The 18,285-nt window shown below is 36.1% G+C and overlaps 1 protein-coding gene across 1 annotated transcript in view; it reads right to left on the bottom strand.

The window, feature by feature from the left end:
• Positions 1 to 256: 256 nt before the first annotated feature.
• LOC150081225 (all trans-polyprenyl-diphosphate synthase PDSS2-like) overlaps positions 257 to 18,285 on the bottom strand; it is a 42,687-nt gene continuing 24,658 nt past the window's right edge. The window contains exons 3-5 of the mRNA XM_090379436.1: positions 15,053 to 15,301; positions 10,694 to 10,861; positions 257 to 409 (exon numbers count right to left, since the gene is read on the bottom strand). Of these exons, the coding sequence (XP_090235562.1) occupies positions 257 to 409; positions 10,694 to 10,861; positions 15,053 to 15,301 (570 nt within the window). The remainder of the gene's footprint in view (positions 410 to 10,693; positions 10,862 to 15,052; positions 15,302 to 18,285) is intronic.

The following is an 18,285-nucleotide window of genomic DNA, read 5'->3' as shown; positions in this document are numbered from 1 at the left end:
ATTATATTAAAACTCCAATAAAAATCAATTTAAATTGTTCTCTTTTTGGGGAGATATTATCTCATAAAAAAGTTCTACAACATTTATATCAACAAAGGTTCAACAACTGTCAAAGTAAAATAACAAGATATAACAAATTATGCACAACTACTAGTATACCTGGGCACCTTATGTCTTTTAAAATTCTAGGCACCTCCAATACTGGGCACTTCAATATGCAAATACAAGCTCACTTTTCTTTAAAAGGAGTAGTCTTTTATTCTTTAAGAGCATGAATAATATTAGCAAGGGCTCTAGTGGCATCTGAAATTCCAAAGTCATTCAGAACATCTTCTGCACTTTCTGCGTAAGAGTCTAATAAAGCTTTTGCTTTTTCTACACCACTGCCATGGCATATTGTGGAATGCAACTAGAAAGTAAACAGAAAATATTAATGTAATATATGTATACTTAATTAACCTTAACACAAGAAATCCCCCCCCCCAAACAGCCATTAATTACAACTGTACTTATATCAGCAGAAGTGCAGGGATATTGAACTCAAAAATATCCCAAACTTTTGCCCATATCTACCATCGATAATCAATCTTAGTGAAAATAACCAATATAGAAACAAACATGCATCAAAATAGTTACAAATTTCAAATGCAATCCTTGTAAAGTTAATTGTTTGGTTCAAAAACATGCCAGCTTGAAAAACATTCAAGATCAAAAAGGCATCAAACTAGAGGATATGAAATTGGAAGTTTATTCTGTGTGTGTGTGTGTGTGTGTGTGTGTGTGTGTGTGTGTGTGTGTGTGTGTGTGTGTGTGTGTGTGTGTGTGTGTGTGTGTGTGTGTGTGTGTGTTTTGTGATCAGCATTCAATGAATGTTATCATAGTTCTTAGATGCAATGATTACTCAGGCACTGTTACTTATGGCAGTTTAGTAAGAAAGATAAAAAACCCACAAAATATGATACACATTTATCATAAAAAAACAGAGTATTCCTTAAACTCCTTACTAAGAAACTGAATAAAGAAAATTACCAGTAGAGCCACTGATTTTGGTGACATGTTTGACAACATAGGATATGATCCTAACATACAGACACTGGCACATACACTGTGAGATCAAGTCCATGTGCTGCCCAAAAAAATACATAGCTTATTGTTAGCTGTTGTGGTAGTATATCTGCTAAAATAAAAGTTACAATAAAGTTGAAAGTCCTCCAATCACAGTAGCCATACAAAGGATATACTGACATTTATTTATTAGAATAAGATTTGTACTAAATAAATATATTTAGTTCTCCCCACTGTGAAAATTAAATAATTTTAATATTAAATCATAAACTTCTCATACTTCATTGTTACACTGAGATAAACAAGTAAATACAAATAAATATATAAAAAAAAATTAAAAATTAAAAAAAAAATATATATATATATCATTTACTGTCATCCCATAAAGTAAGGGTAATACACTGGTAGAGCCAAACTAGAGGGGTTTACATAATTTAAGTGATAATAATAAAATATAGGGTAACTACTATAGGCTAGTATTAGAGAAACTAAGGATTAGGGTAACTAAGAGTAAGAACATGTGCATGTATATTTGCATGTACACTAAGGCACTGAAAATATACATGCACATGTTCTTACTCTTAGTTACCATAAAGTACTGGTTAAGTAAAGCCTAAGTACTGGTTGTCACCAAATGCAGACATTCTGCAAAATCAGAAAATCAGACATGGTGTCACTCAGACATAAGCTTTTTTTTTTTGTTTGTTTGTTTCAGGATTTATCGGGCGCATTGGCAACTATGGCAAGTGCGCCTACATATGGTAACTATGCATGCCATTTCTTCTCAAATAGAGAAAATGGAAAAAAGGAACCAGAAAGTAATTTTTTTTAACTAACTAAAGGAGGTGATATACTTTAATCATCTTGAGAAAGTTATAAATGCTTGAGACATTTGTTTCATTGTTTAAAAGTGAGGTAAGTGTAGGATCTTTTGTTGTGGCTGGAGTGCAAAGATTCTGGCGTTCTCTTGTATATTTTGTGCATTCAACCAGAATGTGTTTCACTGAGAGCATTGTATTACAGTGATGACATTGAGGGGGTATCTCTCCTCTTAAAAGATAACCATGAGTGATATTTGTGTGACCTATTCGCAGACGAACCAATATTACCTCCTGATGTCGGATTGAACTGAAGCTGGAAGGCCATCACTCAAGGGTTGGCTTGATATTTAGAAGCTTATTGTTAGTTTGATTTTCCCATGATAACTGCCATTGGCACATGCATTTTTCCTGGATTATTGTTCGATAGTCTTGATGAGGCACTTTCCACTTGTTCTCGGATGGTAGGTGAGCTAATTTGGCAGCATTGTCCGCTAGTTCATTTCCAGGAATTGCCATATGTCCTGGGACCCAGCAGAAGTGTATGTTTTTCCCAAGTTCTGATAAGGTATGTAAAGAGCTGACTATTCTTTTCACGACTGGGTGGGTGATGTTCTTGATGTTTTTTAGTGCTTGTCAGACATAAGCAATGAAGAATTTGAATATGGGCAGTACAATGTATACAGGAAGGACAGAGAAGACAGGAGGGGTAGAAAGTTATGCTCTTAGTTAAGAAGCATATTAAATCTAAGGCAGTGCATCCACTCAACACAGATGACCAGTGTGATGTTGAGTCAGTTTGCTGTGACATAAGCACTGGGAAAACAAAATAACAGTAGAAGTGTGCTCTAAGCCTAATGACTGTGATGAATAGACAACTATACAGAGGAATAGAGTAGGCTAGCAAATAAGAATGTTTACAAAGGGAGATTTTAACTTTCTAGATGTTGACTGGAATTTGTGGATTGGTCACTCACACACTAGCAAGACTTTTGTAGATTTATTGTATGACTGTTTTCTACAGCAGCATGTTACAGAGGCAACAAGAGGAAGCAATACTCTTGATCTGGTTATCAGCAGAGACTCTTTGTGCTTTAAGAACCAGCAGGTAAAAGACCTACTGGTTGGCAATGATCACAGTGTACTAATGTGGAATTGAATTAAAGATATAAGTACTGTCAAGGGTAAAGGGAAAGGCTTTTTCTTTTTTAAATGTGACTACAGTGGTCTCAGACAGCTCTTAAATTCTATGCAGTGGGACCAAATGATGATGATACCAACAGCAAATGCTAAAAGGGAAGCATTCAGGGAAGTAATCACAGAAGCTACTAGAGGCTTTTCATACCAACTAAGAATACTGTTCAGAGCTTAGACCTAAATGGATGTTAGATGAACTAATGAGACTTGTGGCAAAAAGAAAAATGTCTGATGCATATAAATTATCAAGTGATACAGAAACCTGTGGTAGATATAAAGTAGTCTGCAAATGAGTCACAAAGGAGATTAAGAAAGCTAAGGCAGATTATGATTACTCCGGCAAAGAAAAACAGCAAAGACTGCTATGCTTATATTAGCAGTAGAAGGAAGGGGTTGAATCACATTGGGCCACTTGATGTGGATGGATTAACCATTGACTACCCTGCTAAGGTTGCTGATAAACTGAAGTATTCTGAATCTACATTAACTCATGAGTAATTCTTTAGGGAAGGAGATGCCAAAAGTTTATCAAACTCTTAAGAGAGAGATAAATGATTTTGTGATAAATGAAAGGAAAGTAGAGTAAAAATTGAACCCAAACATAAAAAAGGAGCCTGAGTGGATGGAATCTATCCAATTATATTAAGGGAGGCAAAAAGGAGGTAAGTAAACCCTTAGGCATAATTATCACAGAATCCTGGGATTCAGTGTAGGTATCTATGGACCGAATATGTGTGAATGTATTTCCAATTCATAAAAGGGATCAAAGGTGATAATATTAATTATTAACCTGTTAGCTTAATGTCTGCTATAGAGAAAATAATGGAGTCGCCGATTAAAGAAGTAATGCAGGGCCACCTAGACAGGAATGTAATAATTATAATGCAGTAGCAGCATGGATTTAAGGGGTAGTCTTGTATAACCAATCTGATTGGATACTATGATGCCATAATAAAGGAACTGAATGCAAAAAAAAAAAAATAATAATAATTTTGATATCACATACAGTCGAACTTGGTTATAACAAGCACCAAGGAATCAACAAAATTTCCTTGTTATAACCATTACTTACCATATCAGTGATACAGTAAGTAATGGTTATTTTTTTAATCTATTTTTTTTTTTAAATTCTCAATAATGATAAAAAGGTAGATTCAAAAAACAAAAGAAATATTAGAAAGAAAAAAATAATATAAGTATATACTACATGTTATTTGTACTAATATACTTGTATAAACTACAACACACTTAATATTAAACACAATTTATTTGTCTGTAATTTTAAAATGCATACTCAATACTAAACAAATTTTCTCTGTAATCAAAAACAATACTAATTAATAATAAACGCGATTTCAATTTGTAGGTGGTAGATGACTTTCATCAACCGGTGAAATACCACCACTTTGCTTATTGGAGGCCTGAAGTGGTGAAACCCATGTTTAGTCTCTAGAGCAAAGTTTCGGGCATCCCCCTCTCCCCATACTTCTCCTTCAACCCATGCACGGTACTAAGTACTATAGGTTTTGATACCTTTCGTGTTTGGGATTTTCATAAAAAAAAAAAAAATTAGTCTTTTTATTTATGAATCTAAAAATTTTTGTTTGTTTACAAATGTCAATAAAACACTGCTTCATCGATGTTTGTAACCTCTCACTTTTAAAAAAAAATTTTTCCGGTTATGTTATTTTCCAGTGCCGACATGTAAACATGTTTATTCTTCCACAATGTCAATACTGTTGAAGAGGACAAAGAAAACTTTTTTTACACACTTCAGCATATTTTGCACCACGTTCTAACTCACGAACAATTTCTACTTTTTACATGAATCGAGAGAGACTTTCTTTTGTTAGTAAACATGTTTCCAAAGGAAGAGTTCTGATTTTACTGATTCTAACTGATTTTACTTTGAAATGACAGCAAAGTGATCTGCATACAAACAATTATCATTTCCAAAATTCTTAGAAGTCCCAAAATAAATTTATGGTTCAGTAAATACAAACAATTGGCAAATAGGATAATGTGGCCATAAAAATTACAAACAGAACCCCAATGCGCTATTGTAAGCCTCCGTCCCCGAAGGGACATGGTTAGGTCATAAACTGGTCCCTAATCCAATGCAGGGTCATAAAAGCTAAGTCACCCCTTTCATTTTTGTCTATTCCAAGAATTGGGTATTTTTGTCTATTCCAAGAATTGGGTATTTTTGACTACCCAAGCAATTAAGAATGTTTGTATAGTTACCAAAATTTGTACGGTATATCCATGTAGTACACTCATTATAACAGTGAGAAATTGTAGGGGAAATGCATGTAAATTAAAATCATTATAGCGTTTTGCTCATTACAGTCATGATCTTATTTCCATGCTCTTTATAACCAAGTTTGACTGTACTTGGATTTCATGAAGGGTTTTGATTCTGTTGCACATAAAATTCTTCTGTGCAAACTGGAGCAATGTGGGATAAAGGGCAAGTTACAGCTATGGATAAAGGGATGGTTGAGTGGGAGAAGACAGAGTGGTTATCAATGGATAATGCCCTTCATGGATTAATGTTATTAGTGGAGTTCACTGGGTTCGGTGCTGGACTCATTGTTGTTTTCGATATTTATCAATAATATAGATGAAAATATATCAGGTTTAATGTCTAAGTTTGCAGGTGACAGAAAGGTAGGCAGGGTGGTTAATGACAGCAATCAAAGTGAGCTACTGCAAAAAGATATAGGAAAATTAGGTCAATGGGCTAAGAAATGGTAGATGAAGTTTAACATTGACAAATGCAAGCTACTGAATACGGGTAGCAGTAAGCACAGATTAGCATACCAACTGTAAGCTACTACACTCAGGGTAGTTGGAAAATGAAAAAGACCTAGGGTAATAATAAAATCATATATTAAGTTACTGAACAGTGCATACAGCCAGTCAGGACAGCTCATGGTTTTGTGAATGAAATACAGAAACTTTGCTAGCATGGATAAGGTGATTATCCTTTTGTACAAGGCAATAGTCAGGCTGCATCTTCAGTACTGTATACAGGTCTGAAGGTCTCACTTTAGGACGGATGTAGATCTGCTGGAATAGTTGCAGAGAAGGGCAATCAGGTTGGGCAATAAGGCACGCTTACCAAGGAAAGCTTCAGTTCTGCAAACTGCAGCATCTGGAAACTAGGCACCTGCAGAGAGATCTGATTGAGGTGTTCAAAGTCCTGAGTGGATTGAGTAAGCTAAATGTTGACAGCATTCTTCCTCTCGCTGAGACTGCACACAATGAGAGGACATAATTGAAATTGAAGAAGGATGGTTGCAGGATAGATGTGCAGAAGTTTGCTTTGAGCCAGCGGGTGGTTGATTGTGGAATAAACTTCCATCTGTTGTTGTGAAAGTGGGTGGTTTGAATAAATTCAAGAAAGAACTAGACAAATTCTTGTAGAATATGGATGGATGCACTGTGCAGGTTTTTTTTTTTGGCTGATGCTTTATAATATGCTTGCTTTCCTGCATCCTTTGCCATTGCTAACACTAATATAAAATAGGTAAATATGGTTTTAATAAACGAATAAAATAAAATTAAAAAATGTAACAGGCTCAATGAAACCGGAGATAAAAAGTCTGAAAAAGTTAAGAGTGTTATATGAATGAATCTAAAATATTTTTTGATGTACACCTTGTCGTGACTCCAGATCAGGGTTAAGATCAAGGGAAGTGGCTGGCTTGATGGAGTTGCTGATGAATGAAGAATCAAATCTGTTTGTTCTGGAGAGTTCACACTGAAAATATGGACCAGCTCTAGTAATCTCAGGCAGAATTCACTACTGAAGAAAGTCCCAGCTATTGCTTGGTTACTTTAGCCAGTAATCAGAGCTACAAAACACTGAATTGATGTTGAAATAACACAACAGGATGGCCAAGCTTCGCATTTAACCATCTGAAGAGAAAATATTCAGTCATCATGATAGGCTAAAGAGTGGATTTCAAGATGAAATACCAGATTAGTGATGCATAGAGGAAGTGAGGTAGGATATAAATAGCAAAATATTTCCATATAGTGTTCAAATTATGAATAAGAGTAGGTTGCACTTCATAAATCAGGCAATATATAAACTAATAGATTAACAGTAGCCATAAGAAGACATGAAAGTAATCCTTGCACTGTTTCTATTACACATGCAACAGCCTAGAAAGCAAAATCTTATAAGCATGCTGGGGTTCTCATAGGACTTGCTTAAATACATGGGCTACATTAGGGTTACTAAGAGCAAAATCAGACATACATACACTTGCTTGTAAACAAATGTTAGAAGTAGAGAAAAAAAAAAAAATGGATTAACTTTAACTACTGGTGAAGTCATCAAATGTGGACATCGTAGAAACATCAGAAACATGGGTCCCACTCAAACATAAAAATGCACAATTTGAATATGGTGAATACAATGGGTACAGAAAAGACAGACAGGACAAAAGGGGATAAAATGGAGTTATGGGGTTTAGTGCTTCAATAAGAAGCACTAAAAATCAAAAGCAGTGCATCCAACTGATGAAGGTGGCCAATGCAACATTGAGACAGTTTGGCATGATATAAACACTGGAAAAACAAATATGAGAGTAGGAGCATGTTGTAGGCCAAATGACTGTGATGAGTACAATGAAGAGTTATACAGACAAACAGAGTGGGCCAGCAAATCAAAATGTCTTATAATAGGAGAGTCAAACTTTCCAGTGGTTAAAGAAGTATTGCAGGATCAACTTGACAGAAATGCAGTTAAAGAGAAATCACAGCACAGATTTGTTAAGATATCTTGTCTGACCAATCTGATTAACTAATATGACAGAGTAAGAAAGGAATTTGGTCCAAAAAATAAATTTTGACATCATATACTTTGCCATCAGTAAGGCTTTTAACACTATTCCAGATGAAAGACAACTGCACAAATTGGAATAATGTGGTATTGGGGCCTAGTTACTGCTATGGCTAAAGGGATTGTTGCACAGTAGGAGACAGTAAATAATTATAAATGGGAAATGCTCATCTAGGGCTGCTATTAGTAGAGCCCACCCCCAAGGCTCTTCTTGGTCCATCGTTATTTTCAACATTTATGAATGATAGCAATGATGGCATATCAGGCTTAATGTCTAAGTTTGCAGATGATACAAAGGTTGGCAGGGTAGTTAATGACAGTAATTAGGGTGTGCAAATGCAACAAGATCTCGAAAAGTTAGGCAGATGGGCTGAGAATTGGCAATTGCCAATTCTCAGCCCAAGGAGATGATTATCCCACGGTTAGGATGATTATCCCATTTTGAGTACCGCATACAGGTCTGAAAGTCCCATTTTAAGGGGTGCAGATCTGTTAGAGTGAGTGCAGAGTAAAGCAACAAGATTATTTCAAAAGAAACAAAAGGGTACTTTTATCATAAAAAAATTCAGCTCTATAAGTTACAGTGACTGGACACTAGGTACATGCAAGAATTGAGTGACGTGTTTAAAGATTTAATGGGATTGAGTAAACTATATACTGATGGCATCCTTATGATTTATTGACAAAAGCACATAAGAGAACATAAATTTAAGTTGAAAAAGGACAGTTATTGTACGAATAGATGTGCAAAAATTTGATTTCAGCCAGAAAAGTTATTTTATTTTTATTTTTGGCTGTGTTTGTACAAACTTGCATCCATGCATCATTTGCCGGGGGCTCCCATTTTGGGAGCCCTAGCAAATTCAGAAACACTGTTATATATAGACATACAATATGGTCAGATAAAGCATTACATCATCATCATCAGCCATTTTCAATCCACTGCAGGATGAAGGCCTCTCCAGCGACTTTCCAGTTCCTTCTGTTTTGAGCACTGGTCATCCATCTACCCAAAAACTCATGAATTTCATTTATCCATCTCCGCCTTTGTCTTCCAGGTTTTCTTCTAGCTCCTAATGGGTACTATTCTGTTATTTACATAGTCCATCTGTCATCATGTCTTCAAGCTATGTGTCCTGCCCAAGACCATTTTACTTCTTTAGTTTTGATAAGAATATCCTTTACTTGAGTTTGCTGCCTAATCCATGTGTTTCTCTTCTTATCTAACAGTGTGATTCCCAATATAATTCGTTCCATTCTTCGCTGTGTAGTTCTCAGCTTATCTTCCATTCTTTTGGTGAGTGCCCAAGTTTCACTTCCATAAGTCATGGTGGGGAGTATACATTGGTTCATTATTTTACGTTTCAGACAAACTGGGATATTGCTCTTCAGTATGTGACTATATTTACTGAATGCTATCCATCCAAAATTTATTCTTCTCTTGACTTCCAGCCATTTATCATTATTACAGCTAATAACTTGTCCCAGATAAGTATATGACTCCACCTTTTCAATTACTGCTCCTTCAATCATTATTTCCCTTTCTGTGGCATACTTGTTCATCATTACTTTTGTTTTAGCCATATTCATCTTTAGTCCAAAATCCTTTCTTCTAATTCTTTGGGATCGTGGCTTATGACCACAATGTCATCTGCAAATCGTAAATGGTTTAGGTACTCTCCGTTCACATTGACTCCTTTCTGCGACCAGTCTAATCTGAAAGCTTCCTCAAGGGCAACAGTAAACAGCTTCGGAGATGTGTCTCCTTGTCGAACTCCTTTCTCAATTTTAAATTTCCTACTGTCTTTGTCTAGTCTAATAAAGGAGGTAGCACTCTCATATATTTTCTTCAAAATCATAATATATGGGGTATCTATGCCTTGTCTTTCCAGTGCCCGAAACATTGCCTTATGCTGTATGGAGTCAAATGCCTTTTCATAATCCACAAATGCCAGGCATAATGGTGTTTTATATTCATTTGCTTTCTCCATTAGCTGTGATATTACGTGAAGGTGATCCATAGTTGAGAATCCTGTCCTAAAGCCAGCTTGCTCTTTCAGTTGATTCTCATCAAGTATTCTTTCTAATCTGTTAGTAATGACCCTTGTGAACAACTTGTAGATGTGGGATAACAAGCTAATTGGTCTATAATTTCCAATTTCTGATTTATCTCCTTTCTTATGGAGCAAAACTATGATTGCATTATTCCACTGCTTAGGCATCACACCTTTTCTAATGCACTTTGTGAAGAGCCTTGCCAGTTTTTGTGTTATGTCTCTTCCTCTCAATTTTAACAACTCTACAGTAACTTCATCTTCCCCCGGGGCTTTCTGATTCTTCATTTTCTTCAATGCATGTTCTACCTCATCAGAAAGAATATCAGGTATGTCGTATATGTTGCTATTTTGCAATCCATCTTCCTCACTGCTGGCATCATTCCCTCACTCCTTGTATAATTCTCTACAGTAGTCTTCTGCTATTTGAATTATGCCTTCTCTGCTGTTTATAAGTACACCATTGCTATTCTTCAGTTTCAGTATCATTTGTCTTTCTGTATTACTGCTCATGGCTGCTGATTTAAATCCTTTGTTTTCCCTTAACGTTTGTTCTACTTTTCTTGTGTTAAATCTTCTTATGTCCTCTCTGAGTCTCTTTCTAATGGCTTTTACATATGTATTATAAAAACAAAAAAAAAAAAAAAAACTAGATGCATGCAAGTAATAAAAATTACTATATACAAAAACAATGAGGTAGTCACCATTTTGAAGTCCAACTTGGCCACTGAATCAGCACCATTGCTGCGAATATAATGTAATAAATCAGGATCTTCCTCAAGATGAAGAATAACTGGAACAGATGTAAGGTCAAAAGCAGTCCCAGGTGGATGACGATAAATATCTGTGAATATCTGAAGATCAGAATGAACCTAAAATGAAATTAAAACATTTAAAATGATGGAATTACCCATATAAATCAGATGTAAAAATGTATGTTTAAATCTCAATTACACTTGGAGTTTTAAATACTTAATTTTTTTTTTCTATTCTTTATGATAATCCCAAAAATGTCAACATTCATTTAGTTATGGTTGTTAGTTATATTTACATATAGTTGGTATGTAGATGGGCATGACACAGGAATAAATTTTTTTAAGATTTTTTTGGCGTATTAGCAACAATGGCTATTATGAAACAGGAGAATGATGTTACAAGATACTTCCTCTTTTTAAACAGGTATCACTTCTATATCTTTCATTTTTGCCATGTCAATAATTAGAACTACTATTCCAAAAAAATGTAAACAGATGGTATGAATAAAAAGGTAAATTTAGTTCAGTGGGTTTTAGGTGAATTTGGAAAAAAAAACAGTAGCTACTGCCATCTGCTTTAAGGGTTTAAAAGAAAGAACAGATTGACAGATATAATTTGAATGAAATCATTCAATAATGTTAATAATGTTTAAGGGGGGTGAATCAGATTGGTCTACTTGATATCGATGGTTCAACTGTTCATGATCCTGCTCAGGTAGCTAACAAACTAAATGAGTATTTTGCATCTACATTCACAGAAGAAGTTATTCAGGAAGGAGAATGCCAGAGGTGAATTAAACTCTAGCACTCAATGAGGTGATTTTGTAATAACTGAGAGCAACGTGAAGGCGAAATTGTTAAAAATAAAAATAAGAAAAGCACCCGGGGTGGACAGGATCTATCCAGTTATATTAAAGGAAGTAAGCAAACCTTAGCCATAATTATGAGAGCTTCCATTGATTCAGGGGAAGTACCCATCAACTGGAGATGTGCAAATGTGACCCCAATTCACAAAGGAGGATCAAAGGGTGACACAAGTAATTACAGACCTGTCAGTTTAACTTCCAGGGAAATTAATGGAGGCACTAGTTAAAGAAGCACTGCAGGATCATCCAGACTAGACTTCAGTTATAGCTCAGACACAGAATGAGTTTGTTAAGGGGAAGTCTTGTCTGACCAATGTGAGTGGATACTACGATGTGGTCACAAAGGAACTGGATGCAGGGAATAATTTTGATATCATATATTTGGATCTTAGAAAGGCTTTTGATACTGTTGCCCATGGAAGACTGCTGCACAAATTGGAGCAGTGTGGCATTGGAGGCAAACTGCTGCTATGGATACAGGGATGGTTGAGTGGGAGAAGACAGAGAGCGGTAATCAAATGACACTGCTCTTCACCGACTAATGTTATTAGTAGAGTCCCCCGGGGTTCAGTGTTGGGTCCATTGCTGTTGTCTGTATTTATTAATGATAATGATGATGGTATACCAGGCTTAATGTTCAAGTTTGCAGATGATACAAAGGTCAGCAGGGTTGTTAATGACACTAATGGTAGTAGACAGCTGCAACAGGATCTAGAAAAGTTGAGCAGATGGGCTGAGAGGTGGCAACTGAAGTTTAACATTGACAAATGTAAAGTACTGCATATGGTTTGTTTGTTATTTGGTTTTTAGGAGCATTAGCAACTAAGGCCATATTGCTCCGGGATATGCGGTAGTCATTCCCTGACCTTTCCGCATCCTCCGTATTTGGTGGTGACGGGCTTGAACCCCGGTCTAATCAAGAAGCGTGTGCTATGCACTGCTGCTCCTTCCCACCTGCCTACAGAGGCGCCTATAGGTGGACTGTGAGCTCTTGTGCTTGCAATAGGCACTTGTCTAGTACGTGCATTGGGTAGCCACAATTGATTAAGTCTGTCCTCACACGAGAAATCTCGCTGCGCCTAGCTGCATCTGTGCTGGGATAGCTCCAAGCTCTGGAGAATAGAGTGCGGGCAGTGCTGTTGAGATGACTGGGAGCATGGCCGGATCTGTAGTTTGTGAATTGTCCGCACCATATAGGCTAACGGTATACTGAGGTTTCCAGGTGTGGGCCCACACGTTTTACTAGGACATCCAGGAATGGGAGTGATCCATTAACCTCTAACTCTGGAGTGAACTGGATGAACCCAGACAGGGAATTGAGATATTTAATGTTGCTTCAGAGCCATGTGGGATGATGGTGAAGATGTCATCAACATATCCGCACCATGTTGTAATAGATACAGGTGGGTTCAGGAATATCTGTTCTTCCAATTCTTCCATGACGATGTTGGCTACTACGGAACTAACAGGGACGCCCATAGCAGTGCCATGTACTCGTTGGTATATGGAATCCTCAAAAGTGAAGCTGCTGCTTGACAAGCGCAGGTTGAGGGCGGTACAGATGTCGTCAGTAGACAGTGATGTTCTGTTTGGAAGGTATACCAACAAGTACATGGCACTGCTATGGGCACCTCCGTAGTAGCCAACATCGCCATGGAAGAACAGATATTCCTGAACCCACCTGTACCTATTACAACATGGTGCAGATATGTTGATGACATCGTCACCGTCATCCCACGTGGCTCTGAAGCAACATTACTAGAATATCTCAATTCCCTGTCTGGGTTCACCCAGTTCACTCTAAAGTTAGAGATTAACGGATCATTCCCATTCCTGGATGTTCTAGTAAAAATGTGGGCCCACACATGGAAACCTCAGTATACCATAAGCCTATGTGGTGCAGACAATTCACAAACTACAGATCCGGCCATGCCCCCAGTCATCTCAACAGCACTGCCCGCACTCTATTCTCCAGAGCTTGGAGCCATTCCAGCACAGATGCAGCTAGGTGCAGCGAGATTTCTCATGTGAGGACAGACTTAATCAATTGTGGCTACCCAATGCACGTACTAGACAAGTGCCTATTGCAAGCACAAGAGCTCACAGTCCATCCAAGACCACCAACCCAGGACAATATACCTACCGCCTACATTCCCTACTATCCAGGCGTGCCACGTGGGATCTCAAAAATCCTCAGGGAATACCGCATAAAATGCATACAGTTGCCTGGTAGAAGCCTACATTCTCTGGTCTCCAGTGTAGAGACCCCCATCACCACTCTCTTAAGCAGCAGTGTCATATACCACATAACCTGCAGAGACTGTGACAGCTGCTACGTAGGAGAGACTTTGAGACATCTTCAAGGCCACCTTACAGAACATGACAGAGTAATCCGCCTTGCCGAGACCGACCAGTCCGCAATAGCAGAACACTTCTGGGCTACCCACCACGACCTCAATCCCAAGCGAGACTATGAAATAATAGACAACTCCCGGCACTTTCACCACTGCCTATGGTTAGAGTCACTCAATATATTGAGCAATTCGAGAGCCATGAACCGCTGCAAAGGCATGAGACTGCCCCCCATCTTAGAGACAATTGTTTTATGCCTCGACAAGCGCTGGAGGAAAACTGCACATGCGGAAAACTGCACATGTCCGTGCAGCAACAATGAATGCTAGTTTAATGATTGAATAATGTGCCTTCACATGCCTTACTGCACGCATAACTGTATCCGTTAAGTTCAAATTTCAAATTTGTTGAGAAAGAGACAATTTTCTCGAAAGTTACAAAGTATTTATAATTAAAGATATTTTATTGGGTTTATACGTTATCGTTATTTTCATTGTACCATGGATCCCAGTACAACAGACCCATTTGTAGTTACTACAAAACAGTTTGCATGCTTCCACTCAGAAAATACAACTAAAAGTGGGCTTCAGAAAGTTGACACTTGCTTAATTCTGCTGAAAATGAAAAAACATCACAGTCATAAATTTAATATGCACATGAAGCTAACAGTCACTTCCATCTTCCTAATCAAAAAATTGTTGGCACCATGAAAATTCAAACTTACAAAAATACTCAAGTGTAAATATGTTTTGTCCATATAGTGTCAGAATAAAGAAAAATATTTCAAATTGCAATCACTTTAAACTATTTCTCTCTTTTTATCCCAAAATACTGATTGGTAGCCAGCATACTATAATACATTGCTGAGTATAACTAAAAACTTGTTTTTAGTTCAGATTCTACAATGAAAATCTGGCTGAGCACGAACAGACAAATTTTATATCTAGTTTCATTATTAAATTAACAATATAAACTGGGGTTCAGTGAAATTTGAAGCACTTTACAATTAAACAAAGTGGTACAGATACATCAATGGACTAAAATCAAAAATAATGCTGTTTTCTTTAAGAAGGAAAGCTTAAATCATTACCTGCCAAGCAAGACCAATATTTTTGCCAAATTCAAAACCTTTCTTCTGTACTGTTTCATTATGTCCAGCAAGCTCTAAAGTAGCTTGACAGCTACGAGCCATCAAACTACCATTCCAGAGGAAATGTTTCTCTTCCCAATCATCAACCTTCATTCCTGGTGTGGGAATGGGATTTCCTAGATTATCCTGCTCCTCTAAAAATTCTGCTTGCATGAAGTCACCAATAGCTTTTGATATGAGATCGACTACCTATAATACAAAATAATTTTTTTTTACTATGTGAACTAATTATCTTATTAACACCTTTCTCATTATAGAAAAAATATACTAATATTGAATATACAGGGCGATATGATGGGTCAGATTAGTCTGGTAAGTCACGAGAAATTAAAAGCTGTTAAGTGGACCATGCATTGTCTGAAGATCTCTGTAGATGCTTAAAATAACAGCAGACTGGTTACAGGAAGACTTGTGGAAGAGTATATCGCCAGCCTTGTTTTAAAAGACATAAGATAAATGTTATCCATGAATTACAACTAAATTTGAAAAAAATCATGGCATTTTGCTACTGATTCAAGCAAAACCTGATGAATGAAACTACAGCATTCTTCAATGATGAAAATTAATAATTAGGGTATGCTATTTCCCAAACTCTCTTCATGGAACACCAAAAATTCAAATGACCTCTCCAGATTCATGATCAAAAAGTGAGAGCTTCATGCATTTCATCTATGATGGCATCAAGAAATATAGAGCATTTCACTTGTCCTATATTTTTTAATGACACTACAAATTCAAAATAGTATATCATTTTAATTCTGGTGGTACAAATTTTACAATGTCACACTGTTATTGTTTTAAGGGCTTTATGGCACATGTGCTACCAAGGCCATAATGTGTCAACAGTCACAATAAACTCAAGGTTATTTCCAACAACCTGACTCTACTACCCATACTTCTTGTGCCACTTCAGAGTTCCTCAAAATTTTTTACTTCCATAAGTAACAATCACAAGTTGACCTGTCAATTTGTCATTTTTACTTGTGGAAGTAACCAAAACTACTCACAGACAATTAAGGACCAGAAGGAAATATCTCCAATACTAAATTCTTCAATAAATTTTGAAAATTATCTGAAGTTTAGTGAAAAAATATGAATGACAGAAACTAATGGAGAGAATTTTCAACATATTTCATAACTTATGTAACAAATTGTAAAATTGTTTGTTTTTGGGGAGAATTTTTAGGCACATCGGCATCTATGGCCATAATGCACCAAACAAACTGTAATACTACCATGTCCATAGATGTCAGTGAAGTTTACAATAAATCATGAATTGTTAACTGTATTTAGCAGTCACATGAATTTGAACCACAGTCCATTCAAAGAAAATGTACTACTGCACTCTTGCTCCTGACCACATGGCTACACCAGGCCTAAGGGCCATCTTATTATTTAGTTATCTCTTATTTGTGTCATCCTCTATTTATGACATGTCCTCACAGAAAGCAATCCAGAAAATCTTTCAGATCCTTCAAGAATACCACTTTTTTTTTACTAATCAGCTAATTACTACAATTAATTAAAAAGTTTGTCTTCTCATTCAATGTTAAAATTAAAATAGACAATGGGCAACCAGGCTGTGTGAAACAGAGACATCCTCATTCTACACAAAATTGGTTCATGCTACATTCATTTATTACATAAGTAATTTGGAAGAAATAAACATTTAAAAAAATCTGTGACAAACCTATTTGCATCCATTTGTAACAATTATCCTTATGCCAACAACACTGCTAAGCTGATGAGCTCAATAACTTTGTATCCCTAGGGTGGGCAGAGCTACTCTGCCCACCCTAGGGATACAAACGTTAAGCCTAGAAGTTACATTCACCTCCATTCTCAAATGCACTATATATTAATTGCCATATATTTGCAAATGTGTATACTTACATGAAATATATATATATATATGTATATATATATAAAGAATAGAATAATTAGAATCGACGACAAGAGGATTTTGCAAGGAAATTCAGAAATTGCAGAAATTGCAATTCAGAAATTCAAATTGCAATTCTAAATTCAGAAATTGCAGCGTATATATGGTTTGCACCATATATACGCTGCAATTTCTGAATTTAGACTCTAAAAGAGTGTTCACCTTAAACATTTAAAAGTAAGTAGCATCATAAAACCTATCCACAATAATAGAAAAACTGCTAACTAAAGACAACCACTGGACTGAAAAAAACAACAATCTGATTTTTTTTAATCTTGTTTTTTCAGCAGGAGAAACAAGGTTTGAATGATATGAAAAGATCCCAGGAATTAGACGTAGATGAAGATTCAAATTACTAGATATTGTTGACCCTAAAGAAGAAATGGGAAACCTGCTCTTTGGCTGATTCTAAATTAATTAGGAATTTGTGGATGGCAAGTAGGCAACTTACCATATTTTCATATTCAAATTTGTAAAAATGATCTGAGAAATGAAAGATATCTAATATATGCGGGTTATTAAAAACAGTAAATCTCAAGGTGGAGCCAGGAATTCCATAAGGTCTTAGTGTACATTTTTAAATTTGAGTCTGATTTTTAAATTTTTAAAAGTCTGAGGATGAGAGCTGCCGGTGCGGACGTGCCTTTCTGCCGCTCTTGGAACAGAGAAGTTTTTTCTGATTTATTTTCTGCTTTATTAGTTTAAATTGACATATTAACTTATTTTATAGAGTAGCTTTATATTCCTATTTACGGTACTTAAGTTTAAAGTAACTTAGATAGAGATTTTGTAGGTATTACTTAGTATCAGAAAGAGTATCAAATCCACGTGTTTACCAATCGTAAATAGCCGCCATTGTTACGGGAAAATTAATCAGTAAAATCTATTAATCTTGTCGAACTTCATTGGCAATTAAATTGTACTTTTAATTATACATATAACCACTTAGGTTACGTAACATAAATAATTAGTAAAAATAAATAATTAATACATAACTTGATACAGAAGTTATATAAAGGGATTTCGTAGATAACACTCGTTACTGTAACAAATATTTCGTAGATAACACTCGTTACTGAAACAAATATTTCGTAGATAACACTCGTTACTGAAACATAAATATTTCGTAGATAACACTCGTAGATTTTGTAGATAACACTCGTTACTGAAACATAAATATAGCGTTATAATTGTGTTGGGATACAAGTTTAGGATTTAATTTTATACTGAA

This window comes from Mastigoproctus giganteus, chromosome 8, assembly GCF_048544385.1.
Source record: "Mastigoproctus giganteus isolate SK-2022 chromosome 8, ASM4854438v1, whole genome shotgun sequence".
NCBI lineage: Eukaryota > Metazoa > Arthropoda > Arachnida > Uropygi > Thelyphonidae > Mastigoproctus > Mastigoproctus giganteus.
Note: the sequence above shows the minus strand (reverse complement) of the source record. Positions and strands in the feature narration are given on the sequence as shown.